The sequence below is a fragment of the Lissotriton helveticus genome, chromosome 9, assembly GCF_964261635.1.
Source record: "Lissotriton helveticus chromosome 9, aLisHel1.1, whole genome shotgun sequence".
Classification (NCBI taxonomy): Eukaryota; Metazoa; Chordata; class Amphibia; order Caudata; family Salamandridae; genus Lissotriton; species Lissotriton helveticus.
The window spans coordinates 1,270,963,478-1,270,988,024 of NC_136070.1; the positions used below are offsets into that span (position 1 = coordinate 1,270,963,478).

The 24,547-nt window shown below is 48.7% G+C and overlaps 1 protein-coding gene across 1 annotated transcript in view; it reads left to right on the top strand.

Moving 5' to 3' along the window:
• The window catches only part of LOC144783415 (thioredoxin reductase 3-like), a 152,918-nt gene extending 129,887 nt beyond the window's left edge, over window positions 1-23,031 (top strand). Inside the window, exons 14-15 of the mRNA XM_078662403.1 lie at window positions 3,275-3,439; window positions 21,774-23,031. Of these exons, the coding sequence (XP_078518529.1) occupies window positions 3,275-3,439; window positions 21,774-21,833 (225 nt within the window). The 3' untranslated portion in view covers window positions 21,834-23,031. The remainder of the gene's footprint in view (window positions 1-3,274; window positions 3,440-21,773) is intronic.
• Window positions 23,032-24,547: the final 1,516 nt, after the last annotated feature.

Genomic DNA, 24,547 nt, shown 5'->3' on the forward strand with positions numbered 1-24,547 from the left:
GTATATCCTGGCGTTTAACCACTGACACTAAATAACCAGAAAGGCCCACCCATGACCAAACCCTAATCTAACTCTCCTGGCAAACAATAGCATTCAGTTAACTTCTAAAGCTTAGAACTAACTTAAACCGCTAAATTCAAGCTAACTCCAAACCAACATCAAAACCATTCTAACTAATTTTGGATGGGCAGCAAAACACAAGGGAGGAAGAGCAGGGAGAGGATGTGGTCTCACGGCTAGACTGGAGCTGGGAAACCAAGGTTCGAGCCTCTGGGTAGACTCCACATCCTTTGATTCTGGGCAAATCACTTCATCTCCCATGCCTACCAAAACAAATGAATGTGTCCTTCTGTAATGTAACTGGTGCTCATGTAAAGCTCTCCAATACCTTCGGGTCAAATTCTCGCTATATAAATCAGCAAAAAAATAAGAGTGGAGACAAAGGCGAATGGCCAGGGGCCAAATGGACGTATAAACTTGTTTCAAGCTCATAAGGCCTTTCTTTCTGTGGGCGTGTGAGGTCTAAAACACATTCTCTTCAATAGGAGTCTTTTTACCTCGGGAAAATGTAAAGGAGAAGCCTAAAGTAGCCCCAAAATGAGTTCCCTTACCTAAGACTTGCTAAAAGTATGGCCATGTATGTTCAGCCCCCCGGTGCTGACTAAGGCCCTCCCTTCATTACTGATTGGGTGTTGGTGCTACCATGTGGCAGACAGCCATAAGACCCAGTGTTGACAATTGAGTGGCAGGCACCGGAAACCACCAGCTCAAGTTATGCCCTGCAATGCTGGTATAAAGGACAGTTTAAAGTGAATGGGTGGGAAGATGGGCATGTAGTCAAGTAGTGCTTATTATTAGTATCATCCCAAATGTGAGGAGTCATGGCAGGAGTGCTTTAAATACATGTTGGGGGTGACTATCTTTACGGCCTGTTAAATTAAATCCCAAAGGAGAGGCCTGCCACAGCCCTTTCAATATGGAACTACAGTTTTCCTGATTTGCTAGCGCTTGACTTTGCTATTATCCGCAGTTCAGAAGCTACAAAATAGGTGTGTCTATCAGGAAGGGCCATCCCCTATCTCCTTTGGCTTGCTTAATATTCATACCCTCTGGAGGTGTATTTTAACAAGAAGTTCCTTAAAGTGGTAAAGAAGTGTTTGGGCCAGTAGGATGGGCAGGACCTGGAAATACACAAATTCTAACATGGGCAGTCCCCGACTTTTCTGTACAAACCCATCAACCCAGCTCCAATTTCCTCCAGCCCTTGAATGCTTGTTTTTTTACCTGTCGCCTGCCCCAGATCAGGAAGCAGGCACACCGAACCGGCACCTCACCACTTGTCAGCCAATAGCAACCCCCATGCCCAGTATACACCGAGAACTACACTGCTATGGCACAGCACTACCAACTGCCTGCCAGCCCCTACACTGTTACCCCGCGGTGCAGCCACAGGACAGTGGCTAATTGTCCGTGTGTGCCCCGCAACACGTTGTTCCTGCCATGGAGGTTTCCCACAGCCGGGTGCAGTAAAAAAGTACAGGGACCCAAAGATATGTGGCATCGCAGAATAAGAACGGACGTGGTACAGGTAAGCTTCTTTAAATTTATTTATTAGTTTTCACTTTTATATAGCGCAAACTTTACCCGCAGGTATCGGAGCGCTTTAAATCAGCATGCTTATACAAGCAAGACTAGCACTATATAATACTACCAACTTTGCTTAGCTAGCAACAACTAACCATTCACAAACAATGCTTATATACCAATTGCAAATAAAAAAAACAAATTATTGCAAAGCATTGTCATTTACAATTCCAGTAACTCAAACTTTAATGCTGCGAGACCTATTGCATTGTAAATGTTTGTACTTGTTTGGAAAGCAGACTATAAGTATAAATCAAGTAACAGACTAACAGAGTGCTCAAGTAGAAAGTCTAAGTAGAAATCAAATCAAATAGGCAAACCTAGTCCACTTCACTAGAAAAGCAAAAAGTCTGCCTCCAAAGAAATAAGGCACGAATAACACAGCTTATTAATGTTTGAGGGTGCAGAAGCCACACACATTGCATGGTATGGTATGGCATAACAGGGCTGGACTAGCAACGTGGCAAACACATACATTCTATATATATATTTTAGTAAACCATATATTTCTAGAGACACCTCCTTTCTAATGCTAATGCATTTCATTAGTTAGGTTATTCATGACTAATAAAGGAATTACAATTGACATTTTAAGTAACAGCAGGACAATGGTTTGATCAGCTAATGAATGACCTACACAAGACCTCAGTAGGTAACTTTGGAAAGCTACTAAATAAAGGACCATCCTGAGCATTGCTTCATTAAACACAAATATTCCATTTTATGTTTCGAAAAGACACTGCAGATTAGATTTCATTTTTGTTGATTTTCCAAAAAAGAAAATCCGCAAAAACACAGGCTGTGAAAGGCTTACAAAAAAATGAATGTGCACTTTTATTATACAAATATAAATAGCTGTCAATGCAAGCTGACTGCAGCCTGGTCATGGCTTATAAAAACTCGCCTATAGCCATGTTGGAAAGGGAGGTTAGTAGGACGTGTTGGTCAAGCATAAAGCTGAATTAGTGTGACTTCAAATTAACATTGATCTGCAATTTAAGTGTTACTACTTTTCCCAAGATTTTCTTATGGACAAGCAAACCGGCAGGGGCCAGTGATTAGTTTGGCTGGGCCCAGACTAGGTTTGTTTTCATGTACAGCTAAATGTGCCTGGGGTATAAATGGTGTTTAGGAGAGGTGAAGTTTGAATGAAGTTAGTCAAAGGAATGGTATATGAATGTGAAGACTGGTTTGGAACGATAATCTATGGTAAAAGGATTAAAGATGATAACCAAAAGCGACTGTAAGGACGTGGATTGCTTTACGAAATCCCAAGTAAATCAGTAGGCCCATCACACCGGTTATCTTGGAGTTTGGACAGCTGAGTTATTACTCTGTTGCTCAATTTGAGTTTAAAATGCATGTTCATGTGTGTCAGATTATTATTATTATTTATTATTATTTATTATATATATATATATATATATATATATATATATATATATATATATATATATATTAATATCTTCTCCACTTCATATTTAGCGTATTTGTAAACTTCTCCCATTGATGGATGCTGTCATGCCTTTAAGTTGTCCTTGTTGAGAACTTTTGTATTAAATGCAAGTAGCGCTCTACTATATAACATCATGGTCCTTTTGGATAATAACTACCCAGTTAACTTTTATAGGATCGTATCGTAGGACTTCATGTTTTGGGAACTCAAGGTTTTGCCGTGGCAATGAAATGCGAGCTTTCCGAAGTTACTCAAGGTTTTGCCGTGTATATGAAATGCGGGCTTTCTAAGCAGTTGCTTGAGGAGACCATGGCTGGTCGTCACCGTACGAAGGCAGAGGTACGTGGTCTGTTAAACAGCACATGATGAAACTATCCTGGGTTTTCCTACAAATGGAGAATGGATTCAAAACCTTTAAGGTTACAAGTAGGGAATTGGAAGATCCGTTCATTTTTAGGTTGAGTTTACTAGGCAGGGCAGATGTCTCGAAGAAATGTTTGTTTTCCAAGAGCCTTCAGGTGCCTACAGCCCGTCCGTTTATTTGCTTTGTCACTCATCTGCTTGCTTCTTACTCCACGACTTTCCTGGTCTTAGCTTGTTCATTTTGTGCTTCTTTCACCTGCCACACCCCTTCATTACCATCTCTCTAATTGACTGGCCGCTGTCCTTCCACTCCTGAACTATTGGGCATTTTATAAAAAAAAATCTTTTGCTTTCCATCAGAGTGCTTGTGTGTTCCACCGATTTACCTCTCGTGCTGATCTTCTCTCACCATGTCTGTGTTGCTCTCTTATTAGTATGCTTTTCCCCAACCCCTCGCATTCCCTACTTGTGTACTTCAGTTCAGTAATCTTTATTTCGAAGAATAAAAAATCCTCATGAAAATACATTACACAGTAAAAAATTTCATTATATAACATTTCTGAACTTTTGGTAAATTAAAACTGTGGGGAGGAGAGGATACAATTCATAAGGAGAATATAATTTACAAAGATATAAATTAATTTCTTGTATTTCTCAACTTACGGCTACTTTTAAAAAGCTTAAAATGGCACATAAGGTATGGGTATCACTAGCTTTCTGTAAGAGAAACAATGCAGCTCTTGCGTGGCGAAATTTGTTTCCTAAGGATGTCAACCAAAAATAAACTCCTAGGATTTCTATAAAATTGACATAAAAGTACAAAATGAAGGGTGTCCTGCGGAGACCTATTGTCGCAGCCGCTGGCACCCTTCTGCTCCATTGTTACAGTAAAACCAGCGGGGTAAGCTAAAATGTTAGGTAACAGATTGAGCCTAAAACGGCACATTAAAAATCGGTCATTCTGGCTATACATCAGAAACAGATAGGGTTCCATTCCCACCCCATTTCTTACAAGTCCATGAGCTGCTATTGATTTCTTTACAGGACCAAGACCACATCTGGCAGATTCAAATTTTTCTAAAAGCAATTTTTTCACCCTTAATTTGCCAACTGCTAGAGATCAAAGACGGGTCGCTAAAAAGGTGATGCTGGTCTATATTCACTAAGGAATCTTTACCATATTTTAGCCAAGGAATTTGTAGCCCCTTATCCCTTTGCAAGCAGTCCAAGGCAATTTCCCTGCTCAGTGATGCCTCCGGATTGGTAAAAATTCTACTCCATGCTATAGTTGGCCTCAGCTTAACGTGATCTGAGATATATGGCATCCCAAGTTCTGCTTGAGCAATTTCGGCAGAGGTGGAGTGTGGGATTTTCATGATTCTGCAGAGAAATTTGTCTTCCTCTACTTGTAGTTGTTTGCAGTCCCTGAAGCCCCACACCTCCGCACCATACAAGGCCTTTGCCGTACTAATTGAACCATATAAAGCCATTATTTGTTCTGGGCACCATCGCCCCAGCCTACCGGCAATGCCTAATATGGCACCATTCGAGGAAACTAGCTTGGTACAATGGTCCTCGAGGAGTTGGTTAAATTGAATGTCACCATCAAATAGGAGGCCCAGATAGGGAAAAGTCTTTACTTTATCCAAGGTATGTGACCCTATCTTAAACACACACTTATTTGCGGGTTTTTTGCCAGCCACCATAACAAAGGATTTATTTAGATTAACAGAAGTCTAGGCAAGCCATAAACTTGACAAATCCATCCACCAGTTGTTGTAGGGCCCTCTGTGTTCGGGCAAGTAAGACCGCGTCATCCGCGTGCAATAGTACTGGGATTTGACGCGGTCCTACTTTAGGACAATCCACAGCTCGGGAGATAAGGGCACTCTTTAAGGCATTGATGTAGAGTGAAAAAAGGAAAGGGGTGAGGATGCACCCTTGCCTTGCTCCTCCTGAGCATACAAATTGGTCAGTACGCCCCCCCCTCTGGGCTAAAACGGACCCTGGCGGTAGTGTTCCAGTGCAACTCTTTCAAGATATTTATCAACCCCACATCAATGCCTAACTTGTGCATCATGGCCCACAGATCTGAAAGACACGTTAGTGATAGATTCCTTACCTTAGAATATCCCCAGGCGTCAGTCTGGATCCGGAAATGTTTGCGTAGCAATACACCTGCGTGTCGGTAGGCGTCGTCCGCGGCTCTGCGTCCGTCGTCTGCATCGCTAGCGCCGGAATGACGTCGTATGAGTACTTAGACGCCGCCCGTGCGCGCTGACGTCAGTTCTTCTTTTTTCCGCGCCAGCTAGCGCAGATCCGGAGAAGCTCTACCCCTAGTCATTTTTTGACTAAACTTTTTGATCTTTTTGATCTTTTTCATCATTTCTTTCTTCGACTCTGTCTGTGCCGGTAGGGATGCCCGGGTTCAAGCCCTGTTCGAAGTGCGACCAACTGATGTCGGTCACGGACCCCCACCGCCGGTGCCTGAAGTGCTTAGGCCTCGACCACGACCAGGCCTCACACCTGCCGGGCCCTGACGTCGAAGGCTAGGCGGGAGCGGTCCGGCAGTCGGCCCCGTGCCATTCCAGGTCCCGGTCCCAAGGGAGGTCGAGGGACCGGTCGCGGGGTCGGAGTCTTCGCAGCTCCGCGAGTGGACATCGGTCGTCGGGATCCAAGTCCTCAGGTAAGAGGCATGAGCAGTCGGAGAGGCATCATCGTTCCTCCGACCCGACGCTCGCACGATGCGCCCGGGGGCTCAGGCGACACTGCCCACGCGGCTCCGAGGGAGTCGCAAGCGTCGCCGCCTCCCCCACACCTTTGGGTCCCTGGGCACAGCGTGTCGCATGAGGAGATCGAGAGGTACCTCATGGCCATGAGGAAACTCCCTCAGCCGGGTCTCGTGGCGCCTTCGGGCCCAGCGGTCCCGGCTGGAGGCCCTAGCGGGTCGGGTGCTTCAGCCTCTATGCCGCCGGGAGCTTCGGCCCCGGCGCCGCCGGCGACCTCTGTCCCGGCGCCGCAGGACCTCACTGGATCCGCATCCGGGTCGTCGCCGGTCGACCTCACGACTTCACCGGCCCAGAGGGTGTCGCCCCCGGCGCCCATTGTGGACGGCCTTTGGGGATTTTTTTTTTATAAAAAGACTTTATTTTGAGTATGCCAATAGTACAAAGTAGTAGTCAGCGAATCAACAATTACTGTTACACATGTAATATCACATCTATGAATTTACACAGCTGTTTAGCCGACAACTCTCCGGTCCGGCAGCAAATTCGAATAATGTTCTTAGGCATTCCAGGAGTAGTTGCGGATCATGCATTCTCATTTTTATATAAATCAAACAAAACTTTAGACTCTTACAGATCAAATAGTTATCGTTAAACATTACATGGCATCTCTGTTGCCACTTGCCGGTGTAGGTGTTGCATTATGTGTCCCAATCCCCTCCTGAGCCCTAGGCCGAGCGTTCCCCATGTCATACGGTCGCTATTTTCCCCTCTGCCTCTGTCCCACCTCTCAATGCTCATTCATCCAGTTCCCCTTCATCTCCCGAACTGTCTTCCACTTCCTCAAAGAGGTTCGCATAATCCCCCTCTATATCTATTCCATGCTTTCCAGATCTCGTTCCATTTGCGAGGGTTGGCTCTCAATTCGTACACTGCCTGTTCAGTTAACATGAGTTTGTCCATCGTTCTGCACCACAGTGTCAACGTAGGTATGTCAGGCACTCCCCACCGCTGCGCGATGTCTCGCTTGGCCACCATGATCCCAATAGTTATCCACTGCCGCTTCCGATGCGTCAAGTCGGTTTCCCCCCACATATTCAGCAGACACACACGCGCGTCTGGCGCCAATGAGGTCTCAAGGGTTTGGGAGATGGTGCGCATGATCTGTTGCCAATATGTCAAAATGATGGGACAATCCCAAAGTGTGTGCAGTAATGTCCCCTCCTCCCCACATTCCCTAAGACAATACGGGTGTTCTGCCCTGTGCATTCTATGTAGGGCGGTTCTGGTGTAGTACACCCTGTGAAGTATTTTGAATTGTATCAGTCGGAATCGAGCCGAAACGCCCGCCTCTCGTGGTGACGCTAGTGCGGCGTTCCAGTCTGTCTCATCCATGGCCCCTAATTCAGTTTCCCACTTCTCCCTCAGCTTGAGCAGAGGGTCTGGGAGATTATTCAGCAATTTACGATAGGTGAGTGAGGTGGCACCTGTTTGCATAAAATCTGTGAGCAGTCTGTCTTCCAGAGGCGAGGAGTCCGGGACAGTCGATCCTGGCTCAATTACTGCCATTAATGCATGCTTTATTTGTAAGTATCGGTACGTTTCATTGGGGCCCAGCTCGTATTGCTGCTGTAATTGGGAGAAAGGGATCACACCCGCAGCGGTCCAGAGATCTCCCACTGTCGAGATTCCAATGGTGTCCCATTGATTAAAGCCCTTGTACGTTCGAAGACAGCCTAGGCGCTTGGTGTCCCATAATGGAGTGAGCTTAGTTATGACCCCTTTCCATTTAAGTCGCGTCATCGCCCTGTGCCACAGCGATACGGTATGTTTGGTTGGGCCGAACAGCGTCGCCATTTGGCTAGAATTGTAGAGTGGAGCCAACATACTGCATGTTCCTAATTGCGCTCTATCCGCTAAATACGCTGGGTCAGCTTGTGGTGCGTGGATCCACTGATTAATGACTTTGAGCTGTGAAGCCCAATAATAAAGCTGCATGTTTGGCAAAGCTATCCCTCCGTCGTACCACCCACGATTGAGTTTGGCATGTGCTACTCTGGGTGGGCGTTCTCCCCACAACAGGTCCGTCATCACCGCTGTTACTTTTCGGAAATAGGAAGGCGGTATCAAGACCGGAGTGTTTTCCAGTACATATAGAAGGCGCGGTAGAGCCATCATTTTGAATAACGCCGCGCGTCCCAGCAGTGTGAGAGGCAGGGCTTTCCAATGTCTCATCTGCCTTCAGGCGGGCAAGTGGGGGCAACAGGTTCTTATCATAGAACACATCCGCATCACAGGCAACGTGTATACCCAGATATTTAAATGAGGTGGCGGCTATCATCAACGGACAGCTATCAGGAAGAGTTGGTTGCGGACCTTTCAGGACATAAATGACAGATTTTGTCCAGTTGATTGTGTATCTGGAGGTCAGACCATGAGCATCACATATCGCCAATAACTTTGGAATACCAGCCATCGGGTCTGATAGGTTCACCAACATATCATCAGCGTACAGGGAGACTCTATCCTCCCATCCATCACCCCACTGCAGTCCTTTCAATAATGGGGTAGTCCGAAGGGTGGAAGCCAGTGGTTCCAGTACTAGTGCGAACAGTAGGGGGGATAGCGGGCATCCCTGGCGCTGTCCTAGCCAGGGGGATTGTACGGGAGACGTGGCCATTGGCCGTTACATGTGCTACAGGGTTCGCGTATAACAATTTAATCCAGGAGAGGAACTTGGGGCCGAAGCCCATGCGAGCCAATACCGCGAACATGTACTGCCACTCCACCATGTCAAACGCCATTCTGGCATCCAATGACGGTATGGCCGCTGGTTCCGACAGTCGATGGGCTCGCGCCAATACTTCGTGCACCCGCCGGAGGTTCAGTGTTGTGCTTCTATGTGGCATAAAGCCCGACTGATCCGGGTGGATTAAGTGCGGCAGGTACGGGAGCAGTCTGTTCGCTATAAGTTTCGCCAGAATCTTCGCCTCTGCGTTAAGCAGGGAGATCGGGCGGTATGACGTACAGTCTATGGGCGGTTTACCTGGTTTTGGGATGGCCACTATGGTTGCCACCCGTTGATCTAGGGGTAGAGTCCCCACCTCCCGGCATTCGGTGAACATGGCCAGCAGAGGAGAGCTCAGGGTGTCCGTCATAGCCTGGAACCACTCAATCGGAATCCCATTAGGGCCCAGCGCCTTGCCTGTGCGCAATGCGCCTATCGCCGCTCGAATCTCGTCCTCCGTCAGATCTGCCTCTAGATCAGTCACTGCTTCTGGTGGTAGAGTCTCGACCCGTGCATCCTGAAGCGCCGACATTGCCGCCTCAGCCGTAACCATGTCTCTGGGGGTGTAGACATCTTGGAAGTGATCAGCCAAGATTTCTATAATCTTAGAGGGACATGAGTGAAGTATCCCGTTTGAGTCCTTTAATTGCAAAATGTGCCTAGTGCCCTCTTTTTTTTTTTTTTTTTTTTTTATCTAGCCATGCTAGTAGTTTACTGGCCTTGTCCCCTATGTCATACACCCTATGTGTAGTCGCCTCAATATTGCCTAGTGTTTGTCGCCGGAGGAGATCGTCATGTAATTGCTGGCTAATGTGGAGTGAATGAAGTGTGTCCTCTGACGGGTGCGCCATATGGGCCGTATTTGCTTGTTCTAGCTGCAGTTCCAGATTTAACTGCTCCTGCTTTTGTGAGCGCTTGTGTCCTGCTATTGTTGCGATCGCCTGCCCCCTTAACACTGTTTTGTACGCTTCCCCGAGGGCCGTCGGGGAGGCCACTGAATCTGAATTCTCCGAAAAATAGTACCTAGTTGTCCTTCAGATCTTTACGGATGCGAGGTACTTTAAGGTACCCCGGGTAAATTGGGTAGATTCTCCTGCGGGCAATCGCCGAGCATGTCAGATTCATCGTCAAAGGGGAGTGGTCTGAGATACCCCGGGCCCTATCTTCACATCAGTAATCGTGAGGCGGCCGTCCCCCAGTGTAAGGAAATAGTCAATACGGGACAGACAGTTGTGAGCGGCTGAATAATAAGAGTAATGCTGATCCTCGGGGTGCAGACACCGCCATATATCTACTAGACCCTGTGCGTCCAGGAACTCACCGAATCGGGTTGGACCGGATGTGGGCGCCCGAGCCGGGAACCTATCTCGCGCAGCATCAGCCACCGCATTAAAGTCTCCTCCCACCACTAGATCTCCATCAGGGAGTTCTAACTAGAACCTTCCTAGGTCCGGAAGTGCGGCTGCATGTAGCGCTGGTGGGATATAGACAGACACCACGTTAAGGGATGTTCCCTCCCACTGTCCACACGCTGCCGCAAAGCGGCCATGGGCGTCAGTCTTAGTAGTCTGTAAGATAAATCGGGATGTCTTCTTCATCCAAATGCCCGTTCCCCTGGACCCTGACGTGAAGTCTGAGTGTACTATCATGCGGTACCCTCGTCTATCCAGAGCCTTGCTGGCCGCTCCCACTAGATGAGTTTCCTGAAGGAGGACTAAGTCACGATTCACCCTTTTGATACTCTGGAGCACCAACCCTCTTTTCACCTTGTCTCCCAGACCTCTGACATTCCAGGACATCAATTGCAACGGTGGCACAGGCCCGTGTTTGGATTGTCTACTACGGTATCAGACTGTGACATGTGTGCCATTGTGTGCCTATAGGTACATACATGAGACCGACATGGTAAAGTGTCAGCGCATCCGTGCCACATTCATTCCCACGGACGCACTCACTCGCATGCAGAGATGGGCCTTCCCTCCCCGGGCCATCGCCGGCCTGGCCGGCGTGTAATCTCCGGCGTATTGTGACTATTGCTGCCTTCTGTGTATTCAGCAGAGTCAAACATTTCAAACAGTTAAACATTACCATTCCCCCAAATCCCATAACTCCCCCCCCCTCCCTGCTCCCCTGCTACACGGACTCAGAACTGCCCGCCACCCCAATTTAGCAGAGTGCCTGACCCCACCCAAAAGGAAACACAGAGTTACTTGCTCGTTGGGGGTGAAGATTTCTCCGGAGTCAGCGACCCCTCATACCCTCAGCAGAGGTCCACAGCCCGGTGTCCATGGCAGCCAGAGCGGCAAGTACATTAATAATAAACAAGGGGTGTCTTGTATCTGTCGGGTTATTAATCTTGTTCCTCCAGAGTCCCAGTCGCACTCTCTCGTTGGCGAGCGCCGTTCGTCTTCCGGTCCCTCTGTTCGGACGTCTTCTTGGTCCCTTACATTGTGGCCCTTTTTTGTTCGTCCCACGCGGCGGGGTTGAGAGGCAGGTCACCAGCCGTCCAGCCAGTCCCGGGCCACCTCCGAATTATCAAAAAAACACGTTCTGTTTTCCGCCACCACCCGCAGTTTAGCCGGGAATAGCATGGAAAATTGGATCTCTCTCCTCCTGAGCTCCTGTTTTACGTCCAGAAACGTCTTTCTTTTCCGGGCCACTTCCGCCGTGTAGTCTGGGAAGAAGGCCAGTGTGGAGTTCTGAATCTTCACAGGGGGGGGGACACCCGCGCCGCCTGCAGGATGGCATCTCTGTCTCGGAAGTTAAACAATCTTGCCAGGATAGGCCTCGGAGGCGCCCCGGGTTTCGGCTGGCCACCCGGCACTCTGTGTGCTCTCTAAACCGAGAAGAACGCCGACAGTCCTTTAGGTTGGAGTTGTGACTTGATTACTTCTTCCACGAAGAGATCAGTAGCTCTAGTCCCTTCCGATTCAGGAACTCCAAGAATTCGTATATTGTTCCTTCTAGAGCGCCCTTTCTTGGTCATCAAGCTTTTCCTTTAGCATTTTATTTTCCGCCGTTATTTTCTCCATCGCCGTCTGAAGCTCCGAGACATCCTCCACCAGCGATTCCGTAACCAGTTCCAGTGAACCCACCTTTTCAGCCATTTTGTGGAGATCCGCTCTAAGGGTTATTTCGGTAGAGATTGAGCCTACCGTGGTCTGGACTTGCGCAAGTGCACGCATCACGTCGTCAAGCGTCGCTTTTTTAGTCCCGGCGCCATCAATCGTTTTCCCGGAGGCGTGCCTTCCGTCTGCTGGAGGGGACGCGGTTTTTTCACATGTGTAGCGTTCAATGCGTGTTTGCGTTGCGCCGCCTCTGGAGCCTTTTCCCGCCATGACGTCCAGAAGTGGTCAGGCAGTTGTGTGCACAGTTAGCCTGTAGGAAGGACGGACTATGGAGAGGGAGGGGGGGGGCGGACCAGTCTCGGGTGTGGTCCAGCCTGTGGTAAAGTTGTAGCGCTCAAGGCAGGTCACCAGTCCAAATCCGACACGGGTCCTTATCTGTGATATAATGAAACTGGAGCCTCGGTGGTCCGTCCCCTTCAAACGTATCTCCCCCGCGTCTCACCTCCCAGCGCTGCAACCGCGGCAATGCGTGGAACCTCCGGGCTGTATTAAGCAGTGTCCGGTTGCAATTGGGGACACTCACGTCCCTGGCTGCCTCTAGTGATGTTGGAGCGGGTCAACGTTTATCAGCAAGACATGCTACCAATGATTCCCAGGCCCGGGGTCAGTTAATGAACGGTCCCCCATGCACCGCTGCCCGCCCGGTCCGCTTTGCGACGGTACCTCCAGGCTTCAGTCAGGCGCGTTGTCCCTCCAGTTCTGGCATGGGAGGGAGGGCGGGCGGGGGGGGCTCTCCCATCCGCCCGTGGCCCCCGCTGGTCAGTCCCGCTCCGCCGGTATGGGTACGTGGCGCCTCACCTCCGTAATGCAGGCTGTTGCGGGGTGGTGTTCTGGCTGCAATCACTGTCACTGCCCTTCCAGACGCGCCGCGTCCGTCGGAACCTGACACGGGCACAAGAGGGGAGATATGAAACGTCGGCTAGGGCTCTTCCGACGCCGTTCTCAGGTCCTCGGCCACTTCCGGTCCACTTCTGCCGTCCAGGGCTCACTTCCGGTCGGCGCTTCCAATCACTGGGCTCCCTGGTTACCGGCCTGTGCTTGGGCCTCGCGGACAGCCGGTCAGATCTTCGTCACCCGGTGTCCAATTTTCATCCGGATACTCGCCGCTTATGCCGCCCGGTCCCGGGCCGTCGGTTCCTCTGACTGAGGTCAAATATAGCCACGGATAATGGGTCGGAGAGGCCGCTTCGTCTGCCGGAGCTGGTCTTCTAGGCTGCCGCCATGCTTGGCTGCTAGCCACGCCCCTGCTTTGGGGATTTTTATCTCCATGAGGAGGCCCAGTCTGTTGACCCTGTGTTGCAGGAGACTGGTGACGAAGGTGATTGGGAGGGGTCTGAGGACCCTCTGGCACAGGAGTGCCAGTCTCAAGAGGACTGGACATATGAGCTTGGAGGCCAGTGGTATTCACACCTCGCCAGACACTGGATTTATCTCCCCTCCCACCGTGGCTACGGAGGAGGGGGCTGCTTACAGCGTAGTGTTGACGAGGGCAGCCAAGGCCTTAAACGTTGAGCTCCCCGTCGCGGCCGTGAGGACTAACCTCACTGAGGTCCTTAGACCGCAGGCAAGCTCCAATGAGCCTCTGCTGCCGTTTAGCGAGGCCTTATGTGACGTTCTTCTGGGCACTTGGTCCAAGCCCGCCACAGGTCCGCCTGTGGATAGGAACGTGGCCAGACGCTAGCGCCCGGCTCCGGGTGACCCTTGCTTTTTGTCCACCCACCCCACCCCCGAGAGCCTGGTTATCCAGGCCTCCACTTCCCAGACCGCAGTCCCGATGGCCCCGCCCGATCGGGAATCCAAGAGATCTGAACAGTTCAGGAAGGTGTTCTCGTCCCTGAGTTTGGGACTGCGGTCTGTCAATACCGCGTGTCTCTAGGGCCGCTACACCCACACCCTGTGGGACACGGTCGCGGATGTGCTGCCACAATGCCTGGAGGAGGTCCGGGCTAAACTCGCCCAAGCCCTTGTGGAGGGTCGAGATGCGGCGCGATACATCCGGTGTGGGCAGCATACCACGGACTCACTGGGCAGGGCGATGGCAATGACGGTGGCGGTTAGACGCCACGCCTGGTTGAGGTCCGCCAATTTTTTGACCGATGTCCAGTCCAGTCCACTCTTCTGGACATGCCGTTCGATGGCCGTCACCTTTTTGGCGACAAGGTAGACCATGCGCTGGAGCGCTTTAAGGACTCCAGGGCTACGGCCAAGTCCTTAGGCCTCTCGGCCACGCGCCAGCAATCGGGTCCCTTTCGCTCCTTTCGTGGCCACGGAAGAGACGCCTCCACACGTGCTGCCAGCCACGCACGGCAGAAGGTCCAACAGCGCAGTGGCGGCCGTGGAAACTGCCGTGGCAGCGGTCGGGGTCAACGGCGAGGCCAGTCCACACCTCCCTCCGCAGCACCTGCCTCAAAACCTTCCTAGTCAGAGTTTTCAGGCCCATGTGACACCTGTGGGAGGCAGGGTTCGCCATCACCACTTCCACTGGCGCACTCACATCGGACAGGTGGGTGCTGCAAATCGTCCGAAGGGGCTACTCCCTCCCCTTCGAGGCGACCCCTCCAGCCATGCCACTGCAATTCCACTGCGTGTCGGGATCACTTGCAACTTCTGCAAGAGGAAGTCACGGCCCTCTTGGCCAAGGGGGCCATCGAGCACGTTCCTGGACCAGAAGTAGGGTGTGGATGTTACTCCCACTACTTTCTGGTACCCAAGAAGGGTGAAGGGGGGCCTGCGCCCTATCTTGGACCTATGGAACGTCAACGGCTTCCCCCGACAAGAGAAGTTCAAGATGCTGACTTAGGCTCAGGTCTTAGCTGCCCTGGACCCCGGAGACTGGATGGTAGCGTTGGACTTGCAGGACGCTTATTTTCATTTCCCCGTCCTGCCGGCCCACCGGCGTTACCTGCGGTTCACGGTAGGCCACGAGCACTTTCAGTTTACCGTGCTCCCCTTTGGCCTTACAAGCGCCCCACAGGTGTTCACGAAGGTGATGGCGGTGGTCGCAGCTCATCTGCGCAGGTTAGGGGTGTCAGTCTTCCCCTACCTCGACAACTGGTTGTTGAAGGCGGGCTCGCCCCAGACAGTAGTCGGCCACCTCCAGACTACGGCCGACCTCCTGCACTTGCTGGGGTTCTCCATCAATGTGCCGAAGTCGCACCTGTGTCCCTCTCAGAAGCTCCTCTTCATCGGAACGGTGTAGACTCTGCGCAGTTTTGGGTTTACCTTCCCGAACAGCGGGTTTGGGATATTCAGGCTCTGATTCCGGTCTTTCAGCCTTTATCCCGAGTCTCGGTCAGGTTGACGCTGCGGCTTCTGGGGCTGATGGCCTCCTGCATCCTTCTGGTGCGTCACACCCGGTGGCGGATGCGGGCTCTGCAGTGGGACCTGAAGTTTCAGTGGGCCCAGCCTCAGGGCAACTAGTCTGATCATGTCTTGATCTCGGAGGGCACTGCAAGACAGTTGCAGTGGTGGCTCATGGACCGCGATTGGGTCAGTGGCAGATCCCTACCCCACCCGGAGCACGTAGTTGTGACGAACGCGTCCCTCCAGGGCTGGGGTGGCCACATGGGAGAGGCGGAGATCAGAGGACTCTGGTCTCCGGCGGAGGCCCGGCTCCACATCAACCTGTTGGAGTTACAGGCGATTCGTCTAGCACTGAAGGCATTCCTCCTCTCTGTCCGGGGGAGTGTAGTGCAGGTGTTCACGGACAACACCACTGCCATGTGGTACTGCAACAAACAGGGAGGGGTGGGGTCGTGGACCCTATGCCAGGAGGCTCTGCGCCTCTGGCAGTGGCTGGAACATCAGGGCATGACCCTGGTGGTTCAACACCTTGCCTGTTCTCTGAATGCCAGGGCGGACGAACTCAGCCGTCCGTGCATGATGGATCACGAATGGCGTCTGAGCTCGGACGTGGTGCAAGGCCTCTTTCAGTAGTGGGGAGAGCTTTGGTTAGATCTATTCGCCACCGAAGAGAACGCGCAATGTCATCAGTTCTGCGCGTTGGAATTTCCAAGGCGGCACTCGCTCGGAGACGCTTTTCGTCGCGAGTGGAGTTGCGGTCTGTTGTCCGCCTTTCCGCCTATACCACTTCTGCCCAGAGTGCTGAAGATCAGGCGCGACCGGGCCTAGGTTATCCTTGTGGCTCCGGACTGGGCACGAAGATACTGGTATCCCGAGCTACTCAGCATGTCAGTCGATCCCCCGATTCGTCTGACTCCTCGGGAGGACCTTCTATCGCAGCAGCAGGGGACGGTCCTCCACCCGAACCTGTCCAGTCTCCACCTACAAGCTTGGAGATTGAGCGGCGACAGTTGAGGCCATTTGACTTGCCTCCCGAAGTCTGTAATGTCATTCTGGCAGCCAGGCATCCCTCCACAAAGTCTGTATACGCCTGCAGGTGGAACAAATTTGTGGCACGGTGCACAGCAAAGGCTGTGGACCCACTCTCTGCCCCCCTTTCTGAGGTTTTCCTCTTCCTTCTTTCTCTTGCCCAGCAAGGCTCTGCTCTGGGCACTGTCAAGGGCTACCTTTCTGCCCTTTCTGCCTTCTTAAGGCTACCTGATCAGCCTTCTTTGTTCAAGTCCCCTATTGTAAATAGATTTCTTAAGGGCATCACACATGTTCCCTCCTGTTCCCTTTGTGATGCCCCAGTGGGACTTGAACCTTGTTCTTACTTTCCTGATGTGAGCTCCCTTTGAGCCACTTCACAACTGTCCTCTTCGCCTTCTAACTCTGAAGACTGCTTTCCTGGTTGCCGTCACCTCTGCCAGGAGAGTGAGTGAGCTCCAGGCCCTTTCTTGTACCCCACCTTTCCTTTTTGTCCATCCGGACAAGGTTGTGTTGCGTACCAAGCCATCTTTCCTGCCCAAGGTTGTCTCAGCCTTCCACATCGGGCAGTCCATCACCTTGCCAACCTTCTTTCCGCCTCTGCATCCCTCTAAAGAGGAAGAGCGGCTCCACCGTCTGGACCCAACACGTGCGCTCTCATTATACTTGGATCGCACACGCAAGTTCCGGGTGGATGACCAACTCTTTGTTGGTTACGTGGGCGCGAAGAAGGGGAAAGCGGTGCACCAGAGGACCATCTCCCGGTGGATCATCTTGTGTATCCAGGCGTGTTACTCCATGGCTAAGAAGGAGCCCCCTGTTGGATTGAGGGCTCATTCCACTCGGGCCACGGCGACTACAACTGCCCTGGGCCGGGCAGTGCCCTTGCAGGACATTTGCCAGGCAGCTACGTGGGCCTCCCTGCACACGTTCGCAAGACACTACTGCCTGGACAGTCAAGTCCGGAGGGATGGCTTCTTTGGCCGTTCCGTCCTTCAGGACTTTCTGGTGTGATTATTGGTTCGCAGACCCACCACCGGGGTTGGTATTGCTGGGGTATCTATTCTAAGGTAAGGAATCTATCACGAACGTGTCTCTTTCAGATGCACAAGTTACTACTTGTGTAACGATATATCTGTAATAGACATTAGTTAGTGATAGATTCCTTACCGACCCACCCATCCTCCCCGTTCTGCGAACCGATATCTAGGGTTAAGGTCATCCCCTTTCAGGGCCCTAGTTTCTTGGCACCAGTGTGGGTTCTCTCATGGCTCTGCGTATCTGGCGTGGAAAAGCTGTGTATCGGAACTGACGTCAGCGCGCATGGGCGCGTCTAAGTACTCCGACGTCATTCCGGCGCTAACGACGCCGACGACTGACGCCGACGACGCCTACCGACGCGCAGGGGTATTGCTACGCAAAAATTTCCGGATCCAGTCTGACGCCTGGGGATATTCTAAGGTAAGGAATCTATCACTAACTAATGTCTCTTACAGATATATCGCTACACAAGTAGTAACTTGTGCTTTAGTCCTATTGACATTGTCAAAGGCTGCAGCCAGGTCCATCAATCCCATGTAGACCGTGCCCTTGCTGGCTTTTGTATATTTGGCAGTTAGCAGGTACAAATTCAGGCGCTGGTCACTAGTTGATTTGCCGGCTCTGAACCCGTACTGTAGGTCAACTATAGTTTGATGCTCCTCTGTCCAATCCATTTGTGTACTTCCTCCCCCCCCACCCCCTGCTTTTTCCTCCCTCGTGCTTCGATCCCCGCCCTCGGTGTTGCTTTCTTTATTGTGCTTCCTTTCCACTCCCGCCCACCCACCTTTAGTTTTATTAAATTCCTCCTGTAAGCCCCCTCGCCACCCTCCAGTATTTAAAAAAAAAAAAAATTTTTTTTTTTTTTTTATAAATTGTTTTAGGATAGTCTACCAGCTGCTATTGACTGCCAGACCGCTCCGCAGTGCATAAAGCTTGTTTTTTTTTTTTTTGTTGCAAATCCATGGGGCGTGCCTTCTTGGATCTGTAAATGAAGACAATTGTGTCTGTGTAATGACACTGGTGTACACTTGCGCCGTGACATTTTATTCATGTATTCCCCATAATGCCTCACAGAATAAACCAAAATCATTTTGCTTTTTTCCAAATGCTGTGCAGTATCCACTAAAAGCATTAGCAAAGCATATAGGTAAACTAGGTGAGAATGCTGGTCTTTGCCTCGGTTTGTTCTGTATGCTAGCAGGTGGTCTGAAGTGTATTCGGAAGAATTTTTACTCTGCTTCATTCACAATACTCGGCTAGTGGGTTAAAAAAATGTAAACTGTAGAGCAGATTGGAACGTTCACCATCCTATTTCTATAGGGGTTGTAGCATTCTTCATAGAACATATTAAATTCATTTCGCAACTATTGTCAAATACAGATTTGAATTTTTCAAAATAATTATGCATGCAATACAGGGCATTTAGTCTTTGTATTAAAGCCAGTCTACAGTTTCCTGTTTATTACAGGTGAAGAGACTTCACAACTCAACTGTAAAGAAATAATGTAGCAGCTGAACAGTAATAACGTATTACATAATGTAATGCCTCCTAAATAAGCCAACAACTAAAGTGAAAGGCTAGTCAGAGCGTAAGTACAGTAAAATCGTGAACTGGCTTTTAATTCTCCTTGTGTGAATTGTAGGTCATTTTAGGAATGATTCTGGTCCACAGCATTTTTATGAGTCAGACTTACATTAACCTTATATAATTACTGACTGCTTTTTAGTGTTATTTCTCACTACATATTTTGCTTTCATTCATGTCCTTAATCACACTTTCATGTAGAAGAAGTTTACACCAAGCATTTAGGCTGTCCGCAGAAAAGGCGATGCGTGTGAACATGTATTATATGGAATAAAATACCCAGTGCCTTATTTTCTTTGGAAAATGCAAGTCACCTCTTAGTTACATGACCACTTAATGGAAGTCTAGCTTTGTCACCTTTCCTCCGTATGGTCGCAGAATTAATCGGTAACATCCTTACATAAATTTTTACTTGCACGAAAGCCCTTTAAAAAAACAGAGGTCCGGCAGCAAATGTACATATGGCTGGATGAGCAACAGGCAGGGTGTGCAACGGATGGGGTGATTTGAAAGAATAATTTTAAACCCGTATTAAGGAAAGTCCAGCAGGAGGGAGTAGCATGGAGCCGTTACGGCAGGAGTACTAAAAAGCAGCCCAAAAGGGGAGAGATCATGGCAAGGCATGCACTGTCGGAGTGCTTAACGAAAAATAAAGTAGTTCCCTAAATGAGAGCATGTAAGTTAGCCAGTCAGAAGGATGGTTAAAAGGATATGCTCCAGGGAAGGGACAAACCCAAGGAGAGGAAGCAAGCCTTTGAATCCGAAGCAAGCAGATGAGTGACCTAGCCAACCTGTGGTAAACAGCAGATGAACTAACTCAGCCCACTCTTAAGTGTGTGTGTGGTTTTAAAAAGGAATGTATTTATTTTTTTATGGTTCCCACGAGGCTTTCGCATACAGTCAGCTAAGTCTGGTAGGCGAGAACTAAAAAAACTTGATGAACTGACTTTTTTTAGTGTGAACGGGCTGCGCAAGCATAACTTTTAACGTATAAAGAAGGTTACTGTTTTATAGACTATTAATACGCTAGCTAGTTCAAGATTGGTACCTATTTGAATCAATACCTTAGTTCTGGATCCAGGCTATAAAAAGTTGCTTTCCGTTCCCAACTTGTTCATTCTACCTATAACAAGGATGCAGACTCTATCTGGCGTGTATGACTGTCCCTCCACAAGCTGGACAGTGTGGGCAGCTACTCAATGTTGCTTTCCCATTCTCGGCTTGTGGCTGCTCTTGGTACCTAGTGGTAGGATTGGAAACTGCTTCTGACCAAATTCAGAGTGGTTTGATTGTCCCACATACGCATGTTGGTCCTTAATGGCATTCCACATTCTCTGCCCACCCTCAGTAGTTCCATTTGATGCTGTGGGTGTGGGAAATGTGCTTCTTTTGTCCTCAACCATGGTAAAAAAGGGTCATTTCACACTGCTTACTGTCGCAATATGTGCAGGTCTTTCCACTAGGAACGATGGAAGGGGGAAATAATCTGAAGATGGTGCCTACAGTATGGGATATTGTTGGCTACATTGCAAGTCGCTTTTTTCTCTGCCTGCCTAGAAACGATTCCTCTAAAGGAAAGGCTCTTCTTAGCCCATCATCTAGATGGCAGCATGCTTCGCTACATCCAAAACTAGTCCCATGCTGCGAGAATGTTACTGCAGCTAAGTAACTTCCCACCCGAAGGACTCCACTGACTTGCTTCCACACAGAACGGAAAAGAAGATCAAAATAGCTTGTCTCTTCTATTCCAAAATTGCCTGTTTCTTTGCCATGGAGTAAGAAAGTGCATCAGAGAATGCTTTGAATCTTGAGATGAAGCTTGACTGCAGGAGCTCTACATGTTGCTAATGTTAAACTTCCTTGGCTTCAACACTTTGTTCCTTCCTTAGTCTGAACCGAACAATTATGGGAATTTAATACTTTCCTTACAGTGGAGTTCACAGTACCTGCTGCTTTTGTAAAATGTTAATCCATCATTTGTGCTCCAGTAGAATTGGAGATTTCTTTCCATTTTTATCCCTTAGCAGATCAGTCTTCTTTCTTAGTATCCTTAAAGGCATTTATGCCTCGTCGCGCATCATACCATTTTATTTCACTAGATCTTGTCATGTTTAAAAGTACAGGCCCCAGCTTTGTAACCGACTACGGTCGACAGGCAAGTTCAGGCTGTGGGTCAAAGCGAGACGTTTTTAAATCTCATTCCTCTGGTCATTTCCCTTTTGATGTTCACATCTTGGTACACCAGTTTAAACATGCACCCGTTTAGTTGTCTTGCCCGAAAACTTTCCTGCGCCTTAGAGGCGAGGCCCAGAGCACTATCTGCAAATACAAAGTAATGCTGGAGTGATGAAGTATTCTTACTTGTAACAGTTAACGAGATGGTATCTGCTTAATCTTCATATATCATCCTCCCTGCCTCTGATTGAGGCACCATACATGTTTGTCATGCTCAAAAAAGAAAAAATGGCAACGTTTGGTGGCTCTTAAACATTCAGGTTGTAGCCTTTGGGTGCCTACTTACCAATGTTATATTTGTGGAGTCCTAAGACCTTTTTGGGGCATCGAGTAAAGTCTTAGCAATACTATTACATGGAGTCCACACCGAAGTACTGTCTAGATGTGTTTTTAAGATCCTTGCCTAAATGCAAGCGCCTGCATTTTATGTCCTGAATCTAGTATGAACGAATTTTTAACAAATGTGTTTTCTTTGCAGGTCCTGACCACCATGGAGGATACCATATATGCCATGTACTTTAAAAAAAAAAAGTGCTGAGGTTAAGCCCTGCTGTTAAATATGTTTCCAGCCCGTAAACCGTTATCTTGCTGAATGGTTTACAAATGATCTCAATATACTCCGGTTAAAACTAGACCCCTCCTGATAAGTGAGGTGTTGTAAGTGCAAGATGGTTTGAAACCATTCACGCCAGATAATATTATGCGGCAAGGGAACGTTAGAACAGCAGGGTAACCTGGAATGTGCTGCCTTGACATGCATGGTGGTGCATCAAAGTGCGTTTTTGAAGTCTTGGCTTGGAGCCTCTTGAGGTGGGCTTTGACGGATGACTACCTTGCAGGATCAAGGAATATCCTCTTTTCTGACCGAGCTTCTACAAAAGAAACTTCATAAACTCGTGCAGTTTAATCCTATTGCTGACGTTTGCCAGATGTGTGCAGTGTAGCATAATGCTACGCAGGAAAACCTCATTTCGCCTGTCCAAACAGGTTGACTCTGCCTTCACTTAGCAACAGTCTCTGGACCGCTTTGTGCAAGCATTTTAAAATGTTTGCCGCTGTTCCTATCTTTATTGCACGGGCCAGTGCTTATGTAATCAAATAGTACTTAATACAACATCTGTACATATTAACTATACTTTTTCTTTAAGGATACCTGAACCTAATCGTATTTGCAAAAGCAGATTGTCTTTTAAGCTGCACCTTACTCAGAGAACACTATGCTGCAATTTCAAGAGAATGTGCCCTCGAGTGTATTCTTTAACTGTACAGCCGTCCCCTGTTAATGCATACTTGAACAGTGGCTTCTTTGTCTTAGGGTTCCTTAAGTAAAATGTATATTGGTAATCATTAATGGGGGTTTCTGTAAAGGAAAAAAATACCCCTCACACAGTTTCTCGACACTTTGTTTCATGGAAGTTGCACTTCATCTGTTCTTGGAATGTGTACATTGCTCAACTCCTCAAAGTAAGCGAATGAAAGAAGCTGTTGGCATTCTTATTCAGAATACTTATCATGTGTCTATGTAAATGATATATTTAATTTCATGTTACTTCGGGCCATAAACCAAGAATGTTTTATCTACTGAATTATGGTCCCGGATTTGTTTGTCCAATGCCATGTTTCGGAGGATTGTATATGAATGCACTGTATCACATGCCGACTTAAAATATTTGTAACTGTTTATCTGCTGTTTACCTCCTTTTGGAGTTTAAATAAAATAACCTAGTTGAAGGATGTCAATGTTTTTAAGTGATTGTTTAATGCGGCTGACGTGTAATGTCTGTTGATGATCAGTGGCCCATACAAGGTGTTGAAGTATGACTGAGCAACTTAAACGATTAACATGTTGGTGCTAAAAAAGTTGACCCGTATAGAGTCTTTCTTAATACATTGGTATACTATTTAGAGCGAGCACAAACTATATGGAGTCGTGGTTACTGAAATAGTTTGATATATAATGCATTCTACATTACTATTGATTGCTTGCAGTTGATGCATGTATTAATATTAGTATTTTGTAACTTGGATATAACATTTAAAAAAAAGCAAAGAGACCCCACTAAATACAGATATGACTTTGGCCAGGTAAGCGCTTTAGACCAACTATTCTGCAGCCCTTTAGGTCTGGAGAGCAGTGGCCCAGTTTAGTGCCCTGGACAGTGAAACCACCTCATCTGACCTTGTTTATTCTGTTCCAAGGGTCACAAAATTAGGATCTGTGTTTTTGAAACTAATAGCCATTCCAGACCACTGAAGGCAAATTTCCTGATGCATGGAAGAGCGCGTACGCTGTCTGCACAGTGCATTTGGGCACGTCGAGGAACACTAATTTCAGAATAAATGCGAAACGTTAATTAGCACAAGGACCTCAGATGACCTCACTAAGCATACACTAGAAAGGGGGTCATTGCTGACCTCAAAAAGGACCAATGGACTAGTTGCTAATTCCAGGCGGGGACCATCTTGAATAAAGGAAGGTAGCCTTACTGGGTGGGGCGTGATGACATGTCATGGAGTAGCCACAAAAAGAGAATTTAATATAGAAAACAGCCTCTATATTGATTCAAAAGAAACTGCACACCTCCTCACCAGTGCAGTTCACAATGCCCATAGACCGTTCTTGAACTGGGATATGAAAGATGGAGTGGGGTCTGTAAAAGTGGTGTGGACAAAGTGCATTTGTACTCCCTTTTCAAGTAGTGTGGCCTAAAACGTGGGAACTAGAATCCTGCGCTTGATGCAGCGTGCTCTCTGGCTATTATGTGGATAAGAACTAGAATCAGTTGCTCAACACATCGTGCCAGCTAGCCAGTATGTGGGTAAGAACTAGAATCCGGTGCTTGACGCAGCGTGCCATCTAGCCAGTATGTGGGTAAGAACAAGAATCTGGTGCATGACTCACTGTGCCATCTGGCCAGTATGTGGGTAGGAACTAGAATCCGGTGCTTGACGCAGCGTGCCATCTGGCCAGTATGTGGGTAAGAACTAGAATCCGGTGCTTGACGCAGCGTGCCATCTGGCCAGTATGTGGGTAAGAACTAGAATCCGGTGCTTGACGCAGCGTGCCATCTAGCCAGTATGTGGGTAAGAACTAGAATCTGGTGCATGACTCACTGTGCCATCTGGCCAGTATGTGGGTAGGAACTAGAATCCGGGTTCTTGACGCAGCGTGCCATCTGGCCAGTATGTGGGTAGGAAGTAGAATCCGGTGCTTGACGCAGCGTGCCATGTGCCAACTATGGGTGTTGTTTG